This window comes from Papio anubis, chromosome 8 (assembly GCF_008728515.1).
Source record: "Papio anubis isolate 15944 chromosome 8, Panubis1.0, whole genome shotgun sequence".
In the NCBI taxonomy this organism is placed as follows: Eukaryota; Metazoa; Chordata; class Mammalia; order Primates; family Cercopithecidae; genus Papio; species Papio anubis.
Window position 1 is genome coordinate 90,442,075 of NC_044983.1, and position 24,001 is coordinate 90,466,075.

Here is a 24,001-nt window from a genome sequence, read left to right on the forward strand (position 1 = left end):
GTTCTTGCTATTAGATTCTCATTTTTCTGTTTCTTGCATATAGTGTATTTAGGGAATCAACCCTGTTATTTTATTGAGCATGGTTTCTTTTTGGGGGATGGGGTAGGCACTGGTTTCTGTTTTCTTTTTCTAGGTACCTTTTCCTCATTGACTGTGTAGATTCACGAGTCACATATGTGGGTTCCTGTCCCCACCATTTATTTATTAACTGTGTGTCCTTGGACATGTTAATGGATCCATGCCTCAGTTTCTTCATTTGTAAAATGGGGAAAGTATGAATTCCTTATCTCTTGGTGGGGGGATTGTTCGGGTTAAGAAGATAATGTCTAAAGTGCTTACATAAGAGCTCAGTAAAGTCAGTTTATTTTGATAACTTGGGCTTCAGATGAAATTAAAAAACAATGCCATGTCCATGGTGATTTGTACATTGATATTATTCCTGATGTCTTATTTTGAGGTGGTGGATTTGAAAGTATTGAATATGTAGAACTTTAATATTGTAATGTTTTATCTTATTGTGTACTAAATAACATATACTAAATATTTTTATTCATTATTATTCAGTTCTTTGGGGCAAAAAAAACAGCACCTTTTCTTTATAAAATACTGACAGTTCAACAGACTTTATTTGCATTTTATTTGATGTAGGAAAAAAATCTAGATGATAAAGCATATCGTAATATCAAGGAACTGGAAAATTATGCTGAAAACACACAGAGCTCTCTTCTTTACTTAACACTAGAAATATTGGGTAAGTTGTTTTTCTGTTTCATACTTCTTTTTTCCAGTAAAATACCTTTGAGATTTCACGTTTTCATAATTTGGCAGTCTGACCAGTTTAGCACTGAAGTCTTCCTTTGTACTATCTGTAAAGGAACAGTTTTTGTGGTGGTGGTTGTTAGCAAGAAGAGGAATTTATATCTCTTTCTTTGTAATGCAGAGTAATCCAAGACTCAGGCTCTCACACAGCTACTTTCCTCATGGGAATGTTGAAATTAATACTCTGGTAATTGCAGGTGGCTTTACTTTTTTACTGTAGCATCTCCTACAGTTTGGAAGGCCTATAACCTGATTCTTCCTTTCCTGTTAATAATACTTATTCATGGAAAAAGAAAAGTAGAAGAAGTAAAACACACTTACTTTATTTTATTTTATTTTGAGACGTAGTCTCGCTCTGTCCCCAGGCTGGAGTGCAGTGGCGTAATCTCGGCTCACTGCAACTTCCGCCTCCCAGATTCAAGTGATTCTCCTGCATCAGCCTCCCGAGTAGCTGGGACTACAGGTGCGTGCCACCACACCCAGCTAAATTTTGTACTTTTAGTATAGACAAGGCCAGAATGGTATCGATCTCTTGACCTCATGATCTGCCTGCCTCAGCCTCCCAAAGTGCTGGGATTACAGGCATGAGCCACTGTGCCCGGCCTAAAACTGCATTTATAAAAGTTTTTGAGATTTTTCTTTCTCTGCTTTTTTAAAAACAAAAGTTTGATGGTAGGATTTCTTCTCTGACTTTGTTGCCAGTTAGTGAGGTCTTACTGAAATGAGGAAATTATTTGGGCCAAGGACAATACCATCTTATTTGAAGAAGGTAATATATATCTTTATACCTCCCTAAAAGAATAATACAAGTCCCCATTGCATCTCCCAGGCCTGTTCTGGCCCACAGCTCTGGTGACATGTTTACCGTCACAATGAAAGGAGGGAGCAAAGAGCAGAATGTTTGTTAAGCATAGTCTTAAAATGAGGTCATATGGAAATTGCACAGAGGAGAAGAAATGGAAGACTTGTAAAGTTTTTCCATGATAGCTGATTAAAATTCTAAATGTGTTCTTAGTGTGCTGTAGTCTGAGGAAAACTCTCGTTTAAAAGTTGAGATTGAGATTTAGATATCTGCTAGTGGTAAATGGTCAACTTGTTTTTGTGCCCAGTTTTTCACTCATAAATCCTGTTTTTTTCAGATAAAACATAGGATATATGTCTATTTTTACATGTTTAGCTGATTTCTCTGTGCTAGTTCTATTGATTTATTATGCACTTAGAATAGAGCAGCCCTGTATAATTTCTGAAATCGTAGGTATAAAGGACGTTCATGCAGATCATGCTGCAAGTCATATTGGAAAAGCGCAAGGCATTGTCACTTGCTTGAGAGCAACACCATATCATGGGAGCAGAAGAAAGGTGTTCCTTCCCATGGATATCTGTATGCTGGTAAGGTTGTAATTTGTACCTTTGAATATTTACCTCAGGAATATGGGGAAGGAAGTTATCTTTTGCTTTTTTGCTTAGTCTATTCAAGTAATTGCTTTGAAAGAAATGCTTATTGCTTACTAAAAATGCTCTTCCTCTTTTTATCCCAGAGTTATCAAGTCAGAATTGTGTCCATCAGGCATTTTAGGTCTCTAGAGGAGCTTTGAGTAGGAATGTCTAGAGAACCTCTTTTGGTATAGCTTCATGATGCCTTCCTCCCTTCCAAGCAACTGCAGTAAATATTCCTAGTGTTCACCTTAGCCTGTTCCTTATTTAATTTTATTGGAGTAAGTAATCCATTTTAAATATCTGTTTATGAGACCTTTGTTTTCTTTCTTTTTTTTTTTTTTTTTTAAACAGGGTCTTGCTCTGTCGCCCAGGCTGGAGTGCAGTGGCGTGATCTCAGCTCACTGCAACCTCCGCCTCCTGGGTTCAAGTGATTCTTCTGCCTCAGCCGCTCAAGTAGCTGGGACTACAGGCACATGCCACCACACCCAGCTAATTTTTTGCATTTTTAGTGGGGATGGGGTTTCACCGTGTTAGCCAGGATGGTCTTGATCTCCTGACCTTGTGATTCGCCCGCCTCGGTCTCCCAAAGTGCTGGGATTACAGGCATGAGCCACTGCACCTGGCGAGAACTTTGTTTTCTATATGAGATTCATTATTATCTGTTCTTTCAAACTTTTTGTATGTTTGTTTTCTTGCTTGTATATTTTCGTTTTACCTACAACTTGTTAATTAACATCTTGTTGTGGCCAGGCGCAGTGACTGATGCCTGTAATCCCAGCACTTTGGGAGACTCGCTTGAGTCCAGGAGGTTGAGACCAGCCTGGGCAATATAGGGAAACCCCATCTCTACCAAAAATACAAAAATTAGCTGGATGTGTTGGTGCACACCTGTAGTCCCAGCTATTCAGGTGGCTAAGGTGGGAGAATCCCTTGAGCCTGGGAGATTGAGGCTATAATGAGCCATGATTGTACCACTGCACTCCAGCCTGGGTGACAGATTAAGACCCTGTCTCAAAAAACAAAAAATCTTGTTGCATGTTCCAAGTATCACTCTCTCATTCTTGTTTTTTTCTCTCTCTCCACACATGCACACACACGCACGCGCACACACACATTTTTAAAGACAAAATAGGCATTAAACTGTACGTACTGTTCTGTCATGTGTTCTCTTGTGCTAAGTTAGTTTTAATTGTCAATTTAATTTTTCTTTCCTAGGTGAACTGTTGGAAGGAAGTGCTTTTAGATTCCTAATATAATGTATATTTCCCCACACAGCATGGTGTTTCACAAGAGGACTTTCTACGGAGGAACCGAGATAAAAACGTGAGAGATGTAATATATGACATTGCCAGTCAGGCACATTTGCACCTAAAGCATGTAAGTCGGCTTTTTTTTTTTTTTTTCTTTTTTTGCCAAATCATTTAGGGAATAATCGTATCTAGATGTGGCTATTCTTAGAACATGGTTGTGGTATTCCTAACTTGGCCGTCTTTATTCCAGTTTTCATTGGTTTCCCAGTAGATTTATCTCAGAGTCTGTTGTAAACTTTTCTCACTTAAAAAAGTCCCTTCCCCCACCTCACAGCATATGAATGCGTTCTCTACTGAGTAAATCAAGCCCGAGCTTTCTCATGTGGGCTCCTCTGTGCTCCATCCACTTCTCTCTTGGAAGACAGGGTGTCTTTCTGCCTCCCAAGGCCGAAGCCTCTCTTCCTGCTTCCAGGGGCTGCACCCTCAGCCACTCCCAGCTGGTGTTTTCAGTTTGCTTCTCTGATAGGTGGCCTCTTTTATCTTCTGGTTTGTTGCTGCTGCCTTCTGAATTTACAGGCAGCCTGTAGATCCTTCTGTTGGTATTTTTCTCTCCTAGGTGAACTGTTGGAAGGAAGTGGTCCGCATTCACTTGGCACTGCCCATCATGCTGTGATTTGGTTCCTATCCTGCCCATTCTAATAAACAATCACAAGTTTGGCAACTCTCCTTATTGCCAAATTCAATGGTCACTTACAATTTGTTTTTGTGAACTCTTCTTCTTTTTTTGACACCATAGACTTCTTTTTCTCTGTGTCACTTTCTGACTTTTCTTCCATTGATTCTCGGACTTGGCTCCTGGACTGGTTCCTGATTTCTCCTGCCTGTCACTTTAGTTGTTCCCTAAGAGTTAGTTCTTCATCTCTCAAACTTTTCCAGGACTTTTGTTTGGAATTTGACACTGTTGACTGTGCTCCTCTTTCTTGAAATTGTCTGTCATTCATCTCCATGGTGTTGTTCCTTTCTGGTTCTCCCTGAAGTGTTTCTTGATTTCAGTGGCTCTTGAAGACTTGGTGGAAACTTTCTATTTCCTTAGCTCCCATAATGCTAATTTTTCCTAGTACTTCTTGTGAACCTTTTTTTTTTTTTTTTTCTTAGGCTTCAGTAGATTCTACAGAGTTGGACACGTACCTGCATACCACAGGGCTTTTGCACTTGCTGTTTTTCCTGCTTCTTCCCCTGTACCCCACCTCCACTCCAGTTAGTGCTCAAATGTCACCCTATCAGAAAAGTCTTCCCTGGCCATCTTACCTAAAATAACATCTTCCTTTTCCATCACCCTCAGTCTCCTTACCTGGCTTAGCGCTTTTCACTACCTGACATTAAAAGTTTGCTTATTGCCTCCCACTTCATTGGAATGTAAGTGACTTTGTTTGATTCTATTGTATATTCTTCAGCATCTAAAGTACCTGGTACATTATGAGCACTCAGTAAATATTTGTGAAATATTAAATATGTAAGTAATCAGATTGTAAGCTCTTTGAGGGCAAAGACTATCTTCAGCTTCTTTTTAATTTCATGATTTCATGAATATCTAAGACAGTTCTCAGCCCTGACAGAGGTATAGATAAAATACATGGAACTTTAGATGAGAAATTACTTAGGACTAACTAGCAGAGTTTTGGGTAAGATCTGAGCACACTGCAGAATCATGAAAGGCAGGAAAGCTTTGTGTGGAACCTGAGCAGTCCCAGTCAATGGACACATAAGGCACCTGAGAAATACCGATTCCCAGGCATCACTCCCTGGAGATTGGGGTAGTAAATCTGGGATGGGGCCAGGAATTAAAATTTCTAAATTTCTAATTAAACAGCCAGGTTTGAACACCACTGGTGTATAGGTTATCTGAAATGTGGTCCTGGAAGATAGGTTTGGAATGGCGGATTGAAGAAAGATTATGGAGTTGTAGAGGCTTTTGAGAGACATTAGAGTATTGTGGATGAGAGTGCAAACTCTGGAACCAGAAGCCTGACTTTAAATCCTAATTCTGCCATTTACTAATCATGTAATCTTAACCTCTTTGTGCTTCAGTTTCCTCATCTGTAGTAGAGGATCATTTTAGCACCCAGCTTAAAGGGTTATTTGGATAAATGAGTTAACATATATGAAGAGTTTATAACGTAGTGCGGCATATTGTACATGAAATATGTTAGTTTTCATCATCATCATCAAATAAAGCAGTGATATTAGTGTTGCGGAGTAGGAAACCCTGCTAGCAGTGTTTGACACAAGAGAATTTAGAAGTTGGGTGATCAGTTAGGAGACTTAGGAGAGAGAGAAAGAGTATGATTTAGAGACAGTAGATGTTTATATATGTGTATGTACATTTATATATATATGTATACATATGTGCCCACACATAACAAGTAGAATCAACTAGGCTTGATAACTAATTGGATTGTGGCAAGATCATATAGAGGGAAAGTTGAAGGTTGCATGAAGAATTCAAGTATGGCACTTTGATGGTGCCATTCAAAAGCTACAATGACAGCAGAAACTAATGCTATGTTTGGTGTGGATCATTAGACTTTGGACTAGCTGCTGGACATAATTGAATTTGAGGGGATTAGAGAGAGATGGGCTATTGAAGAATGCAGGATTGTGACTTTTAAAGGAAGTCAGGACTAAAGATGATATATTTGAGAGTCATCCACATAAAAGGCTTATAATTAAAGCTCCAAGTTTGGATGGTGTTGCTGAAAAAGAATGTATAGAGGACCAGGGACAGAACCCCGAGGCCTACCTCTGTTTACAAGGTGAAGGAGAAAGGCCATTTATTAGGAAGAAGGGGAAGGAAAGAATGTTCAGAGAAATAGAACTGAGAGCCAGTGTCTTGAAAATCAAGGGAGAAGATTTAAGAAAGGGGAATATCAGAGTTTTATATGCTGCAGAGAAATTGAAGAGAAAAGATAGATATGGTGATTAGTAAATCATGGATGATCATCGAGTAATTTTAGAAAATGGTTGGGGGTCAAACTGGAGTGTAATGGGTTAAGAAGTGAGTCAGGAAGTAGAGGGCTCTTCCTGGTGTTAGGGAAAATATAAATGAAGACATGGAGACAAGAGTGGGCTTGGCGAATACAGGATGATGGGCATCAGCCTGAGTGACCAGGTGTTCGTAGCCCAGAGTGATAGGGAGTTAGGTTAGATGGACGAGGTTAGAGTCAAGATGTGGAGGCCTTTGAATTCCTGGATGAATTGTTGAAACGACCTATCAGGGAATTAAAGAAGGTAAAAATGAAATGATGATGTAAGGACATTAATTTGTCTGGCTGCGTGGAACGAATTAAAGGTCAGGGAACACAGGGAGATCACCTAGGAGGATCTTACTCATTTAAACAGGAGAAAAAGTCAGTCTAAGCTAGGGGTGCACAGGACTTGGTAATGCAAGTATTTCTTCATTTCCCACTTACCACAGAGCTGGGGAGTCAAAGTTATTATGAGATATTGTAAGATAGCTGGAAGATGCTAAAGCTAAGAAGGATGCTAGAGCTAAGAAAGGATGGAATTTTTACTACAGTAGTTACTTTTTTCTGAGTCCTTTAGGCTTAGGAAACTAATCTTAATCTACAGGAGATGAGCTGTTTTCTTGCATTTTAGAGAGGCCCTATCAATATTGTTAAACTGCTGGTGTTGCTTTCAGAGCGAGAGTGTTTATTTGCTTAATTTTGACCAGCTTCCTTTCCTCTTCCTTTTTAGGCTAGGTCCTTTCACAAAAGTGTTCCTGTGAAAGCATTTCCTGCTTTTCTTCAGACGGTAAGTAGATTAACAGAGAAGGCTGTATAATTAATGAAGCAGATGTGTATGATCTGTTTTTATATTTTATAAAGTTCCCAATGCACTTCTTTAGTTTGGGGCCTTTGTTTTTATTTCCCTCCCTCATGGTGGCTTTCATTAGTTATTGATGCTTTTGCTGAGGGTCATTTCTGTATTTCTCAGAGGCAGGTGAGCTGAGTTTTTAGCACTGACTTTGCAGCCAGATTGCATTGGCTTGAATCTGTTTTGCCCCTTACTAGCAATGAGACCTTAAGTTCCTTAATAACCACATTCCTCAGTTTACTCTGAGGTGAAATGGGAATAATAGGAGAAACTACCTTGTAGGATTGTTAGGCTGCTTATAGCTATATAAGTATTACTTACTCTTTTGTTCATTTTTTTCTCCATTGTGACCTGACCATATGGTAGCAGTGGTTCCAGAACAGTGGTTCATAGCCCACTGCGGAGCTGGTTGCAGTGGGGTAACCTGGAAAACTTTTTAAAAATATAGATTCCTGGAGTCTTCTTACTAAGTAAGACTTTTGGGATTGAGGAGGAAGCCAGTTCCTAGGAGAATCTGTGATTTTAAGAAGTTCCTTTGTAAGTCTCTAAGGACTTGCTTTATGAATCTGGGTGCTCCTATATTGGGTGCATATATATTTAGGATAGTTAGCTCTTCCTGTTGAATTGATCCCTTTACCATTATGTAATGGCCTTCTTTGTCTCTTTTGATCTTTGATGGTTTAAAGTCTGTTTTATCAGAGACTAGGATTGCAACCCCTGCTTTTTTTTGTTCTCCATTTGCTTGGTAGATCTTCCTCCATCCGTTTATTTTGAGCCTATGTGTGTCTCTGCATGTGAGATGGGTCTCCTGAATACAGCAAACTGATGGGTCTTGACTCTTTATCCAATTTGCCAGTCTTTGTCTTTTAATTGGACCATTTAGTCCATTTACATTTAAGGTAAATATTGTTATGTATGAATTTGATCCTGTCATTGTGATATTAGCTGGTTATTTTGCTCGTTAGTTGATGCAGTTTCTTCCTAGCATCGATGGTCTTTACATTTTGGCATGTTTTTGCAATGGCTGGTACTGGTTGTTCCTTTCCATGGTTTTTTTTTTGTGTTTTTTTGTTTTGTTTTGTTTTGTTTTGTTTTGTTTTGAGACGGAGTCTCGCTCTGTCACCCAGGCTGGAGTGCAGTGGCCGGATCTCAGCTCACTGCAAGCTCCGCCTCCCGGGTTCATGCCATTCTCCTGCCTCAGCCTCCCGAGTAGCTGGGACTACAGGCGCCCGCCACCTCGCCCGGCTAGTTTTTTGTATTTCTTAGTAGAGACGGGGTTTCACCGTGTTAGCCAGGATAGTCTCGATCTCCTGACCTCGTGATCCACCCGTCTCGGCCTCCCAAAGTGCTGGGATTACAGGCTTGAGCCACCGCGCCCGGCCCCTTTCCATGTTTAGTGCTTCCTTCAGGGTCTCAAAATCACAAGCATTCTTATACACCAGTAACAGACAAACAGAGAGCCAAATCATGAATGAACTTCCATTCACAATTGCTTCAAAGAGAATAAAACACCTAGGAATCCAACTTACAAGGGATGTAAAGGACCTCTTCAAGGAGAACTACAAACCACTGCTCAGTGAAATAAAAGAGGACACAAACAAATGGAAGAACATGCCATGCTCATGGATAGCAAGAATCAATATCGTGAAAATGGCCATACTGCCCAAGGTAATTTATAGATTCAGTGCCATCCCCATCAAGCTACCAATGACTTTCTTCACAGAATTGGAAAAAACTGCTTTAAAGTTCATATGGAACCAAAAAAGAGCCTGCATTGCCAAGACAATCCTAAGTCAAAAGAACAAAGCTGGAGGCATCACGCTACCTGACTTTAAACTATACTACAAGGCTACAGTAACCAAAACAGCATGCTACTGGTACCAAAACAGAGATATAGACCAATGGAACAGAACAGAGCCCTCAGAAATAATACCACACATCTACAGCCATCTGATCTTTGACAAACCTGAGAAAAACAAGAAATGGGGAAAGGATTCCATATTTAATAAATGGTGCTGGGATAATTGGCTAGCCATAAGTAGAAAGCTGAAACTGGATCCTTTCCTTACACCTTATACAAAAATTAATTCAAGATGGATTAGAGACTTAAATGTTAGCCCTAATACCATAAAAACCCTAGAAGAAAACCTAGGTAATACCATTCAGGATATAGGCATGGGCAAGGACTTCATGTCTAAAACACCAAAAGCAACGGCAACAAAAGCCAAAATTGACAAATGGGATCTAGTTAAACTAAAGAGCTTCTGCACAGCAAAAGAAACTACCATCAGAGTGAATAGGCAACCTACAGAATGGGAGAAAATTTTTGCAATCTACTCATCTGACAAAGGGCTAATATCCAGAACCTACAAAGAACTCAAACAAATTTACAGGAAAAAAACAAACAACCCCATCGAAAAGTGGGCAAAGGATATGAACAGACATTTCTCAAAAGAAGACATGCATGTAGCCAATAGACACATGAAAAACTGCTTGTCATCACTGGCCATCAGAGAAATGCAAATCAAAACCACAATGAGATACCATCTCACGCCAGTTAGAATGGCAATCATTAAAAAGTCAGGAAACAACAGGTGCTGGAGAGGATGTGGAGAAATAGGAACACTTTTACACTGTTGGTGGGACTGTAAACTAGTTCAACCATTGTGGAAAACAGTATGGCGATTCCTCAAGGATCTAGAACTAGAAATACCGTATGACCCAGCCATCCCATTACGGGGTATATACCCGAAGGATTATAAATCATGCTGTTATAAAGACACATGCATACGTATGTTTATTGCGGCACTATTCACAATAGCAAAGACTTGGAATCAACCCAAATGTCCATCAGTGACAGACTGGATTAAGAAAATGTGGCACATGTACACCATGGAATACTATGCAGCCATAAAAAAGGATGAGTTTGTGTCCTTTGTAGGGACATGGATGCAGCTGGAAACCATCCTTCTCAGCAAACTATCACAAGAACAGAAAACCAAACACCGCGTGTTCTTACTCATAGGTGGGAATTGAACAATGAGATCACTTGGACTCGGGAAGGGGAACATCACACACCGGGGCCTATCATGGGGAGGGGGGAGGGAGGAGGGGTTGCACTGGGAGTTATACCTGATGTAAATGACGAGTTGATGGGTGCTGATGAGTTGATGGGTGCAACACACCAACATGGCACAAGTATACGTATGTAACAAACCTGCACGTTGTGCACATGTACCCTAGAACTTAAAGTATAACAACAACAAAAAAAAGTTCCCTAGGTGATTCTGATGCATAGACAGGTTTGGGAACTGTTGTTCTAAATCTCCATAGAGAAGTGATAATTGCTACCAGTTACTTAGAACCTTTTATGAGACAGGCCCTGGGTTAGGTCATTCCATCATTATTCCTAGTCTTCCTAGCAAAAATATGGTTACTTCATTTTATAGATAGAAACCAGGGTTCAAAGATATGTAATCTTTGAAAATTGTAAACTTACACATTTTCTGTAATACCAAACATATCTACCTTTTCCCTCTAAAATATACTTAGAGATTAATTTTGATCCCTTCACATCCTCTATCTTAGTTTTCAGGTCTGTGTGTTTGAAATCATTTTGTTTCTTAATTGACCTTGCTAATTATAAAAGTAGTACATTAATATTTTAAATTTTCAAAGTGTAAGAGATACAAAAGAAGAAATTAGAGTTCACACAATTCCACTCTATCTGGGGAGAATGTCTGTTCATCTTTCTGAACCTTTCATATACATATAATCATATGTGTATTTTGTGTACGTCAACACATTATTCTGTATCACCCTGTTTAGTGGTTGATGGATATACCATCAGCTGTTTAACATACTAAGTAAGCTTCATAAAGGTTAAGGACTTTGTTTCATTAACTTTTGTAGAAAAAGGTTGTTCTCAACCCTGTATGCCCCTTATAATCACTTGGAGAGCTTTAAAAAGATCTAAACAATGCTTGGCTGCCCCGCCCCAGACCAATTAAATTGGTGGACCCAGGCATTGATACTTTTTAAAAGCTTCCCTTTTTACTTTTCTTTCTTTTTGGAGGCAGATTCTCACTCCATTGCCCAGGCTAGAGTGCACTGGTTATGATCTTGGCTCACTGCAGCCTCTGCCTCCCAGGTTCAAGTGATTCTCAGGCCTCAGTCTCCCGAGTAGCTGGGATTACAGACGTGTACCACCACGCCTGGCTGATTTTTTTGTATTTTTAGTAGAGACAGGTTTCGCCATGTTGGCCAGGCTGGTCTTGATCTCCTGGCCTCAAGTGATCTGCCTGCCTTGGCCTCCCAAAGTGCTGGGATTACAGGTGTGAGCCACCATGCCTGGCCTTTTTTTTTTTTTTTTTGAGACAGAATCTCACTCTGTTGCCCAGGTTGGAGTGCAGTGGTGGAGTCATGGCCCATTACAGTCTCAAACTCTTAGGCTCAAGTGATCCTCCCACCTCAGCCTCCCAAATAATTAGGAGCACAGGCGTGTACCAACACACCCAGCTAATTTTAAAAATTACTTTTGGAAGAGATGAAATCTCACTATGTTGTCCAGGCTGGTCTTGAACTTCTGAACCCAAGCAATCCTCCAGCCTTGGCCTCTCAAAGTATTGGGATTACAGGCATAAAACACTGTGCCCAGCCCCCTTTAGTTTTAATTGTAAGGTATGGCCAGGGGTAAAAACCACTGTCATAGACCAGTGGTTCCCAAAATGTGGTCCCTGGACCAGCAATATCCACCTCACTGGGGAACTTGTTAGAAATGCAGATTTTGGGCTCCACCACTGACCTGCTGAATCAGAAACTCTGGGGGTGGGGCCCAGCTCTCAGCTTCTGTTTTTTTGTTTTTTTGGTTTTTTTTGAGACAGAGTCTTGCTCTGTTGCTCAGGCTGGAGTGCAATGGCATGATCTCTCCTCACTGCAGCTTCTGCCTCTGGGGTTCAAGCAATTCTCCTGCCTCAGCCTCCCGAGCAGCTGGGATTACAGGCATGCGCCACCATGCCCTGCTAATTTTTATATTTTCAGTAGAGGAGGGGTTTCACTGTGTTGGCCAGGCTGGTCTCGAATGCCTGACTTCAGGTGATCCACCCGCCTTGGCCTCCCACAGTGCTGGGATTATAGGCGTGAGCCACCGTAGTCAGCCCCAGCTCTCAGTTTCTATCCTGTGCCAAGAGAGACTAGAGTGGCAACATGGCAATTCCTGAGGAACTGCTTCTGTCATACACCCTCATTCCAGCTTGGACAGGGCCTCTTACTTGTTTTATATGTGGGGCATCTGTTAATTATTTTGTTCAAGGAAAGGATTTGCAGTTTAAAACTCTTTGAACATGACTAATCTAGGTATGGTGTATTCTTCATAGATGAGGTTTCAAGAATTCATATTCAGAAATTTGTAGTGTCTTTGAGAGTTTCACAATCAATTTGTTACTCAGTTTATTTACCATTAGCTAGACTTTCCTTTGAACCAAAGCCTGATGTAAAAATATCCACTTGAGTTCTGTCTGATTTTGAGGTCACATTTCCTCTGTATTCTAATGGAATTTTCTCCTAATCCTAAAAGCAATACATTTCATAGTAAAGATTTGGACAATATAAACAGTATTAGGAGAAAATAGCAATCACCCATGCTTGCTTCAGCAGCACATATACTAACTTTGGAATGATACGGAGAAGATTAGCATGGCCCCTGCGCAAGGATGACACGCAAATTCATGAAGCATTCCATTAAAAAAAAATTACCTATAATTCTAACACCAAAAGAGAACTGCTAGTCATTCTGGGGTTTTTGGAAATTAATTTTTGTGTATAGTTGAAATTATACTTCATATGTTAGTGTACTGTTTGTTGAACATTTTTTGAATCATTTAAAAAATTTATAAATCTAACACTTAATGGCTATATAATATTCTATTGTGTGTGTACCTTAATTTTGTTAACTATTTCTTATAATTAATATAATAACGCTATTAAAATTAACATTCTTACAGATAGCAAGTTGATCACAGTATATTAAGGGATAAAAAAGCAAGTTATAGAACATGAAATAGCATGAGCTTTTTTTTTTTTTAAAAAAAAAAAGCATCTGAAAGGAAGTACACTAAAATATTTTCAAAACCAAGAGAACATGTGAAAGAAAGTGCAGTGAAATATTTTCAAAGTTTTTTCTTTTATTCTCTTTTAAAATTGTTAATATTTGCTATATATTAAAAATGAATATATCTGTCTAGGTGTATATATTGCAATGTATAGCGTAATAAACACCATGAACTTACCACTCAAGCCAGGAACTAGCATGTCACCATTAAATTGCACTCATGTTTTTCCCATTTCATTCCCCTGCCAATGCCTTAATTTTTCTTTTTTTTTTTTTTTTGAGACGGAGTCTTGCTCTGTCGCCCAGGCTGGAGTGCAGTGGCGCGATCTCAGCTCACTGCAAGGTCTGCCTCCTGGATTCACGCCATTCTCCTGCCTCAGCCTCCCGAGTAGCTGGGACTACAGGCGCCCACCACCACTCCTGGCTAATTTTTTGTATTTTTAGTAGAGATGGGGTTTCACCATGTTGGCCAGGATGGTCTCGATCTCCTGACCTCATGATCCTGACCTCGTCCTCCCAAAGTGCTGGGATTACAGGCATGAGCCACCGTGCCCGGCCCACTGCCTTTATTTTTAGGTAGCTCTCCTCAATTTTGTGTGTATTATTTTCTTCCTTTCATTCCAAGAAGACTTTCATCATTTTATATATTCCTGAACAACATACTGCTTAGTTTTGTTTTTGAGCTTTATAAAAAAGGATCATTTTCTATTTATGTCTTCTAGGACATGTGCACACTCTTAATGTTTCTGAGATTTGTGCATATTAGTGCATATTACTGCATCTACCTATAGTACATTCACTTCACTGCAGTATAATATTAATATTTCATTGTACAAATGATTCCTCTTTTTTTAGATCAAAGAATTTCTGGATTGTTTCTCTTTTTTTGAGATGGGGTCTTTGTCACCCAGGCTAGAGTGCAGGCTCACTGCAGCCTTGACCTCCCAGGCTGAAGCCATCCTCCCACCTCAGCCTTCCAAGTAGCTGGGACTACAGGTGTGCACCACCACAGCCAGCTAATTGTTTTTGTATTTTTTGAAAGATGGGGTTTTGCCATGTTGCCCAGACGAGTCTTGAACTCTTGAGCTCAAGCAGTCCACCTGCCTTGGTCTCCCAAAGTGCTGGGATTACAGGTGTGAGCCACCGCACCTGGTCTCTGGATTGTTTCTAAGTTTCTTGCTAATATAAAACAAGGCAACTGGGCACATTGATGCGTATGTCTCCTGTTGTCTATATATGTAAGTTTAGGGTTTTAAAAAGTAGATAATGAATTTGTTTGTATTTCACTCCTATATTTATAAAAGTATGGGAAAAAAGTCTGGAAGAAAATATTTTTTGTTTTCTTTGTTTTTGTCTGCATATTCTACAGAATCTATAGGCATAATCCCTGCATTGATCACCCAGGTTCTGTGCTGCAGAACTCTAGGGGGCGCTGCTTATGTGGCCTGAGGAGGTCTGGTGCCTCTTAGAAAGGTGGAGCACAAAACTAAGTGACCTGCCTGTTTAACAAAAATGTTATTAAAATAAAATAAAAATTTATAAATTAATCAAGACAATTGAAAACCAAAATGCAAAGATACTGCACATCATTGGTGTTTTCTATCCTGCTGTTATCCTTGTGGAAACTTTGTCAGGTTTTTTGTGGTGGGGAAAGGATGGGGTGATAATTTTGCCTGGTTGAAAATCATGTGCTCTAGCAACAACGTGGACACCTGTTCGGCTTCTTCACAAAATAATGTCTTAAAAGACAACTTGAGCTACCCCTCATAGTACACTACATTTGGGGGTTCGAGGTGGGGATGTTTCGTTTTCCCTGATTGAAACAGCCTGTTTGCATTCCACTGAATTTAGTACTAAGTCCAGGGAAACATGATTTTGCTAATCCTTTATGTCTTGACCAAAGCTTTTTCTATTATGAGCAGAAGAGGCTTGGTTTTTCTAGTACTAGATCTGTGATACCCTTTTACTGGTCTAGTAGAAGCTTCTTAGATGCCTTTTTATTTTCTTTCTCTCTTTAAAAATTCTCACTTAAATTCTTATTATATAGAAAACCATCTCAGGGAAACTAACATAGCCTAAACACTTGTGTTTATTCTTTAGTTTTTTTTTTTTAAGTCTTGATCATTTTATGATCTGGTGATTACTATTCTCTTTTTTCCAGGTTTCTCTAGAGGACTTTCTAAAGAAAATTCGGCGAGTGGATTTTGATATATTCCACCCATCTTTACAGCAGAAGAATACATTACTTCCATTATATTTGTATATGCAGTCATGGAGAAAAATATATTAAAATAATTTCATGGCACTGATGTTAATTCTAGTCTATTAGTTTTATAAAAGTTAGGGTTCTTATTTAGGAACAACAGGAAGTGACTGTTAAGGAGAAAATGAATTTATTGCATGGGATGTCAAGTAGCTCACAAAATTGATGAGAAGTTGCCGTGGGACTAGGGTGCCAAGACTGCTGAGATTCTGGCAGAGGCACTGCCATTGGCTGCTGTGCTGTCCCTGGAAGCTGGAGCTCCAACAGGAATATCGGTTTAGCTGTACATAGGCCATAAGCCACACTCGAGCCAGCGGGCAGGGAGAGGGAATGTCATCCTCCCTTCACCACTGGGGAAGGAAAGGGGAAAGGGCTCAGGTTATCATAGGGGCTTACATGCTGAGCAGCTATAACCTAGGTGTTCAGAACAGCTGGAAGATGCATTTATTTAGGAGTCATAAAGAGTGAAATTAATATTTGAGGAGGATCAGTCACGTGTTGTGGGCTTTATATCCCTAACATTTAATTTTTACAATCTTGTGTAAAAATTTATCCATGATAATAATGTGACTTCTTTAAGGTCGGAGTGGCTGGCAAGAGCTAGAGCCTTAATTTGATTTTAGCTCTGGCTGGTCTGGAAGCTTTTACTTTTTTATTAATCCCACTGCCTCACTCTGTCATTCAGCATTATGATCGTGAACAAAACTGTATTGACAAAGTTTGTATAAGTGATATTAACACTATTGTATGGAACATCCATTTAAGGGTTGCTACACTTTATACTGTACATTCTGCACCATACATTGTGCTTCCCAGTGATGAGCACTGTGCTGTATACTTTCATCATTGTTCTCATTTGGTTTTCCTAAAAGCCTATGAAATAAGGCACATTTTTGTTCATCAAACTTTTAAATTGTTTGAGACCAGCCTGGGCAACATCGAAAACCCCATCTCGACCAAAAATACATAAACTAGCCAGGTGTGGTGGTGCACGCCCAGCTACTAGGAAGGCTGAGGTGGGAGGATTACTTGAGCCCAGGAGGGTGAGGCCGCAGTGACACATGAATGTACTCCATCTTGGGTGACAGAGCAAGACCCTGTCTCAAAGAGAAATGAATAATAATTAATAATAATATAAAACTTTTATAAAATACCTACCAATTGGAAAAACCAAAATTTTTTACATTGCTGGTAACTGGTCGATCTGACTCTAAATGAATCTCACTCTCAGGACCAGGATTATGCCACAGTTTCCTTTTTCCTGTATTTTCAGTAGCCTTGTCTCCTGCCCCATTCGGCTCTATCTCAATTTAAGTCTTTGGTATCAGCTATGAATTAGTGCCTACTTAAATTGTGAGTGGCTTAAAATGTTACATTTTTGCAAATTCAAACAGCTTTTGGAACAAAAGAATACACTGTTTCAATCATCTTGACATCACCCCCACCACACACCTACAATGGCTTCTGATTGAGAGCAAGTAGAAATTAATAAACGTATAGTTGAATGAATGTGCAATGTGGTTTTGTATGTTAGTAGACTCTTAGTTGGTACTGATGCTGAAAGTATATCCCCTTCTTCAATTCTATGGCTTTTGAGAGCCATTCAGCTTATCTTCAAATGAAAATACAAGGAAATGGGGCCAGGCGTGGTGGCTCACACCTGTAATCCCAGCCGAGGCAGGTGGATCACCTGAGGTCACGAGTTCGAGACCAGCCTGGCCAACATGGTGAAACCCCATCCCTACTTAAAATAGAACAGTCAGCCTGGTGTTGTGGCGGGTGCCTGTAATCCCAGCTACTCGGGAAGCTGAGGCAGGAGAATCGCGTGAACCCAGGAGGCGGAGGTTGCAGTGAGCTGAGATCACACTACTGTACTCAAACCTGGGTGACAGAGCAAGAGTCCATCTCAAAAAAAATAAAAAAGAAAAGAAAATACAAGGAAATGGGACATGTTTCCTCTTGGGATTCTGAACGATCCAGGGTTGAAAAGTTCATCAGAGAGTTTGTTAGGAAGCATTATCTGCAGGTCTTCCCAGGTTAAATTTGGCAGCAGTCATCTAAGCTTCTTGCTTCCTTTCTAAGGGTCTTAAAAGGAGGGTTTAATTACGTGACTGGATTAGTGGATTCTTTACTGGCTCAGAAGCCGATTTATTATTAAGGAAATAATTTCAAAATACTTTCTAAACCATTTTAAATTTGATGCTTACAGATTTGAAGGAACTAAAGTTACCAATGTAGAGATTCAAGTGGAGTCTTTATCAGTGAAATTTACTGTACTATTGATTTCCTGGTGTAAAAGATACTCCCTTAGATGATGCTGGCATTCTTTTTGATTTTTCAAATCTCAGGGTTTTTATTAGAGTATTTTAAAGGAGTCAGATTTTCAAATGATTTTAGATGTACTTTGATGTTGAATAAGTGGATAGCAGATAACATATCAAGTATAAATTACAGGTTATTCTCAATGTAGGTAAAGTTGCATATCATTATGAAATAAGTTTTGGGTAGTTCTCAATCAATTGGCAGTATTCTTTGCTTGTGGTTGAATCTCTCCTGTTCATGAAGTTGAATTCTTGAGAAATGTAACTGTAGCTAACACTTATTGAACACAAACTTGAACAGGTGGTGTACTTTGCACTTTTGTGCTTTAACCCTCATAGTGAAGTAGGCCTTTATTTTCCAAATGATAAAACGTCTCAGAGATGTTAAGTTCAAGGTCATGGAGGCATTAGTACTAGAGCTGGTTGCCAGATCCACATTAGTTCAATGCCAAAGCCTATTATTATTATTATTATTATTATTTTTACCATTCTTGAGATTATAAAGTAAACTGCCAAGTTTAAAAGCTCAAAGGCACACATTTTTTAGAAATAAGTATTACTGCTTAAATTTCAGATACAAAGTAGGTTAAAAAAGGTAATTACTACATAAATTCCAACTGCAAATTAGGTGAGAGAGAAATAGACAATTGAAATAGGTGTCAGGTGCTGGTCACAGGGTGTATATGGTGGGGGAGTGTGGGGGGATACTTCACCGGCTTGGCAGTCAAAGAAGATTTCCCAGAGGAGAAATAGTGTCAGGAAGATTGGGTAGGACCCAGGGCTTGGGGAGGGAGTGTTGACGTTTTTGTGGGGAGGTCCTGGCTGAAGAAACAGTGTGTACAAAGGCCAGGAAACAGAATGGATGGTCTATGTCAAGACTCTTGATTTTTTTTGCCTTTAACTTACTTATGTAAAAAGAACAGAATGTCCAGAGTTCTTAGGATAGTTTGTGAATAAAGTGACCACATCCCCTGATCTACTGAAACACTGAATTAAGATCAAAGACTTGGGAGTTTATATTTTTTCCATTTCAGCAAATCCCTAAGTGCCCTTGGATTTGTTTTAGCTCATATAAATTGGACTTTTCTGAAGACATTGGCTTAATCAATTGCCTTGTCCAGAAAGATCCTTAGAGTTGTAAACATTATATGGTTCCTTACTGAAAATAAAACAAAACGTCCTACTGTTTGTTCCTGCAAGGAACACAGGTCCAAAATTGGGAAGGGTGTTGGAAATGGGTCAGAAGAAGGGGAGAAGAGTCAGTCAGGGAATGCATTAAAATAATTTTGATACTTCATTTTACCTACTTTTTTCTATAATGAATGTATATTTTTTGGGTAAGTACGAAGTTATTTCTTAAAAGTTAAGACTCTCCAAATGAGAAAGATGCTTGTAGAATGGGAAGGTGATTAAATTTATGGAACAATAAATAGATAGGTAGACATACATTTTTCTATCATATCAGTATATACTAGTTAAGAGTTTGTTCATCAGCAAAAAAGAATATTTGGCACAATAAATTATTAAATATGTAACTCATTCTGTAGTATAAGGTGAAAAATACAGTTATTAGCTACAGGGCAGTAGAGTATTGTACAGTGATGTGAAGTACTTTTAAGAGTGTGGGCTGGACGCAGTGGCTCATGCCTGTAATCCCAGCACTTTAGGAGGCCAAGGCAGGTGAATCTCTTGAGCCCAGGAGTTCAAGACCAGCCTGGGCAACATGGCGAGACCCCATCTCTACAAAAAATATAAAAATTAGCCAGGCATAATGGCGAATGCCTGTAGTCCCAGCTACTCCAATGGCTGAGGTGGGAGGATTGTTTGAGCACAGGAGGTGGAGGTTGCAGTGAGCCAAGCAGGATCGCGCCACTGCGCTGCAGCCTGGGTGACAGAGAGACTCTGACTCAAAAAAAAAAAAAAAAGTGTGTGTGAACTCCAGAGTAGCCTGTCTGTGTGGGTTCAGTCCCAGCTCTGCCACCCTAAGAGTTGTGTAACCTCAGCAAATTACCCCAAGCCTCTTGCTCCATTTGTAAAACAGGCAAAATCATACCAACCTCAGTGGTGGTTGTGAGGAATACATGAATTTCTCCATGTAAAGTGCTTAGAATAGTGACCTACATGTAGTAAACAACACACGTTAATATTATTGTACAAAAGACAGACTGGCAGCCTGAACCAAATGAGGCCTGCAGGCACATTTTGTTTTGCAAGCATGGCATTTGAAAAAGAATGAGAAATTGAATGTTTTAGACAAGATGTGTCCTCTCCAATTGGCCACAGGTCAAGGCATGAGCTATTATCTCAGACTCAGCCTGACTCAAACATTCATGTCACTTGCTTACTCTAAATACTTGTGCTTGTGACCAATGGTTCAGGAGAATCGGTGGATGGTAGATTAATAACAAGGGATCTGAAATTTGAGGCTGACTTCACAAAGCACAGCCGTGCTTTCTCCCAAAATGCCTGCTGTCTTTTAACTGTTTACACATTTCTCTCTCACTTAGCCATATTACTTGAGTGTAGGACAATGTTTTATTTATCTTTGTATACCCAGAACCTAAAGTAGATCCTGTTGCCACTCTGAAAATCTTTGTGGTTCGAATGAACATGCTGTAGTATGATGTGGGCTGGGGGCTCTCAGGAAATGTAAATTGGGGTTCTGTCTGATATGTGAAGGACAAACTGGATATCAGAAAGATGGAACTGGAAGTCTGTGTCAAAGCTGTGGTGTCTGGGCAACACATGGGACGTTCAAGAAACCAGGTTGTTGAGTACAACTGGAAAGCAGAGTGAGGAGGAAGTGAGGCTGGACGGATAAGGAAATCATAGGCCACATTAAGGTGTTGGGATTTTAAGAGTGACATGAGATTTGAAAACAAGTACCTATCCACAGATGGTCCATAACATGTATTTTGTGTATATCCTAATGGAGATTATCTACAATGTTTCTAATGTAATCATATCTTTAGATAAGCAGTGCCCTTTGAATCAGATATGAGATAAAATGTCTTTATTGTTATTTGATAAGTCTGTGGGTTGACATTTTATTCCCCTCCACAAATACTGTTTTCCTGCAGTGGCTCACACTTGTAGTCCCAACACTTTGGAAGCCTGAGGCGGGTGGATCACAAGGTCAGGAGTTCAAGACCAGCCTAGCCAACATGGTGAAACCACGTCTCTACTGAAAATACAAAAATTAGCCAGGTGTGGTGGCAGGCGCCTGTGGTCCCAGCTACTCAGGGGGCTGAGGCAGGAGAATCGCTTGAACCCAGGAGGCAGAGGTTGCAGTGAGCTGAGATTGTGCCACTGTACTCCAGCCTGGGTGACACAGCGAGACTTTGTCTCAAAACCAAACCAAACCAAAAAAAAAGAAAAACAGTCCTGCCATGATGTACTGTGTTTTCCCTTTTATTTTTAATCACGATTAATCTTCCCAGCTGCTTAGTTATATAATAATATCCTGTGTGTTTAAACACAAGCCTACATAATAAATTTCTCAGATAGTAAGTTCAGAAGCTTTTTTTAAAACCACAGGATCTCTTTCATGGGCACCACAAGGATTCTTTAGGAACACAACATTGATTTGAGAAGCTATTTCACTATGTCCTATATTTGTTTCTTGCTGCAGTTTTATATGATGACAGTTTTCTAAACTGATTAAGACATTTCTCAAGTTAATCAACATAAAGACGCTGCCTGCACCCCTTTCTTGTAAGCTATTCTATTTAAGATGTTAGAAATAGATCTGGTTGAATCTTGTTTTGAGGGAATGTGTAATACACTCTTTTGTTGTTGTTGTTGTTGTTTGAGGCGGAGTCTTGCTCTGTCGCCCAGGCTGGAGTGCAATGGTGCGATCTCGGCTCACTGAAAGCTTTGCCTCCTGGGTTCACACCATTCTCCTGCCTCAGCCTCCTGAGTAGCTGGGACTACAGGCGCCCACCACCACACCCGGCTACTATTTTGTATTTTTTTTTAGTAGAGACGGGGTTTCACCGTGTTAGCCAGAATGGTCTTGATCTCCTGACCTCGTGATCCACCCACCTCGGCCTCCCAAAGTGCTGGGATTACAGACATGAGCCACTGCGCCTGGCCAATACACTCTTTCTTAAGAGGTCATTTGAAAAATGAATATGTTTATTTTCTGCTTACACAGCTAACTCCTAAGTGCTCACTGTAAAAATCATGAGGAAAAACATAAACACAAAAGTGTAAAGGGAAAATATTTTAAGTCACCCATAATTTCACCAGGTAAGACATAGCCACTGTGATATTATCATTCATTCATGTGTGTGTGTGTTCATGATTTCCGGCTCATAACTCCCATAACCCTTGTTACAGTCTTTTGCTATAATGTTGGAGTGCTTTAGGCCTCAGAAGCAGGCCTCGGAAAACAATCTCTCTGACCTTCTGCCCTCCCTTCACCTGCTCCTTTTTTTTTTTTTTTAATTTTATTTTAAGTTCTAGGGTACATGTGCACAATGTGCAGGTTTGTTACATATGTATACATATGCCATGTTGGTGTGCTGCACCTGTTAACTCATCATTTACATTAGGTATATCTCCTAATGCTATCCCTCCCTGCTCCTCCCACCCCCAGCAGGCCCTGGTGTGTGATGTTCCCCTTCCTGTGTCCATGTGTTCTCATTCAATTCCCACCTATGAGTGAGAACATGCGGTGTTTGGTTTTCTGTTCTTGCGATAGTTTGCTCAGAATGATGGTTTCCAGCTGCATCCATGTCCCTATAAAGGACACAAACTCATCCTTTTTTTATGACTGCATAGTATTTCATGGTGTATATGTGCCACATTTTTTAATCCAGTCTATCATTGATGGACATTTGAGTTAGTTCCAAGTCTTTGCTATTGTGAATAGTGCCACAATAAACATACATGTGCATGTGTCTTTATAACAGCATGATTCATAATCTTTTGGGTATACGCCCAGTAATGGGATGGCTGGGTCATATGGTACTTCTAGTTCTAGATCCCTGAGGAATCGCCACACTGTCTTCCACAATGGTTGAACTAGTTTACAGTCCCACCAACAGTGTAAAAGTGTTCCTATTTCTCCACATCCTCTCCAGCACCTGTTGTTTCCTGACTTTCTAATGATCGCCATTCTAACTGGTGTGAGATGGTATCTCATTGTCGTTTTGATTTGCATTTCTGTAATGGCCAGAGATGATGAGCATTTGTTCCTGTGTCAGTTGGCTGCATAAATGTCTTCTTTTGAGAAGTGTCTGTTCATATCCTTTGCCCACTTTTTGATGGGGTGGTTTGATTTTTTCTTGTAAATTTGTTTAAGTTCCTTGTAGATTCTGAATATTAGCCCTTTGTCAGATGGGTAGATTGTAAAAATTTTCTCCCATTCTGTAGGTTGCCTATTCACTCTGATGGTAGTTTCTTTTGCTATGCAGAAGTTCTTTAGTTTAATTAGATCCTATTTGTCAATTTTGGCTTTCGTTACCATTGCTTTTGGTGTTTTAGTCGTGAAGTCCTTGCCCATGCCTATGTCCTGAATGGTATTGCCTAGGTTTTCTTCTAGGGTTTTTATGGTTTTAGGTCCAACATTTAAGTCTTTAATCCATCTTGAATTGATTTTTGTATAAGGTGTAAGGAAGGGATCCAGTTTCAGCTTTCTACATATGACTAGCCAGTTTTCCCAGCACCATTTGTTAAATAGGGAATCCTTTCCCCATTTCTTGTTTTTCTCAGGTTTGTCAAAGATCAGATGGTTGTAGATGTGTGGTATTATTTCTGAGGGCTCTATTCTGTTCCATTGGTCTATATCTCTATGTTTTGGTACCAGTAGCATGCTGTTTTGGTTACTGTAGCCTTGTAGTATAGTTTGAAGTCAGGTAGCATGATTCCTCCAGTTTTGTTCTTCTGAATTAGGATTGTCTTGGCAATGCAGGCTCTTTTT

The 24,001-nt window shown here is 39.8% G+C and overlaps 1 protein-coding gene and 1 non-coding gene across 8 annotated transcripts in view; both read left to right on the top strand.

Moving 5' to 3' along the window:
- NDUFAF6 (NADH:ubiquinone oxidoreductase complex assembly factor 6) overlaps window positions 1–24,001 on the top strand; it is a 107,680-nt gene that overhangs the window by 22,786 nt on the left and 60,893 nt on the right. For 3 of the 7 annotated variants that reach the window (XR_002523896.2, XM_021942515.2, XM_021942516.2), the window contains exons 6-10: window positions 649–751; window positions 1,235–1,282; window positions 2,075–2,208; window positions 3,532–3,633; window positions 7,263–7,319. Coding sequence is in view for 6 of the 7 variants with exons in the window: in XM_021942515.2 (XP_021798207.1) it covers window positions 649–751; window positions 1,235–1,282; window positions 2,075–2,208; window positions 3,532–3,633; window positions 7,263–7,319 (444 nt within the window). In the remaining variant the exon portion in view is untranslated. Of the gene's footprint in view, window positions 1–648; window positions 752–1,234; window positions 1,283–2,074; window positions 2,209–3,531; window positions 3,634–7,262; window positions 7,320–15,652; window positions 17,264–24,001 lie in introns of those variants that run through there. The other 4 variants (XM_003902987.5, XM_021942517.1, XM_031669677.1 and 1 more) reach the window with 2 other exon arrangements.
- Window positions 13,026–13,128, top strand: LOC116268683. The gene has a single exon (XR_004175856.1). It is a non-coding gene; the product is annotated as a U6 spliceosomal RNA (small nuclear RNA).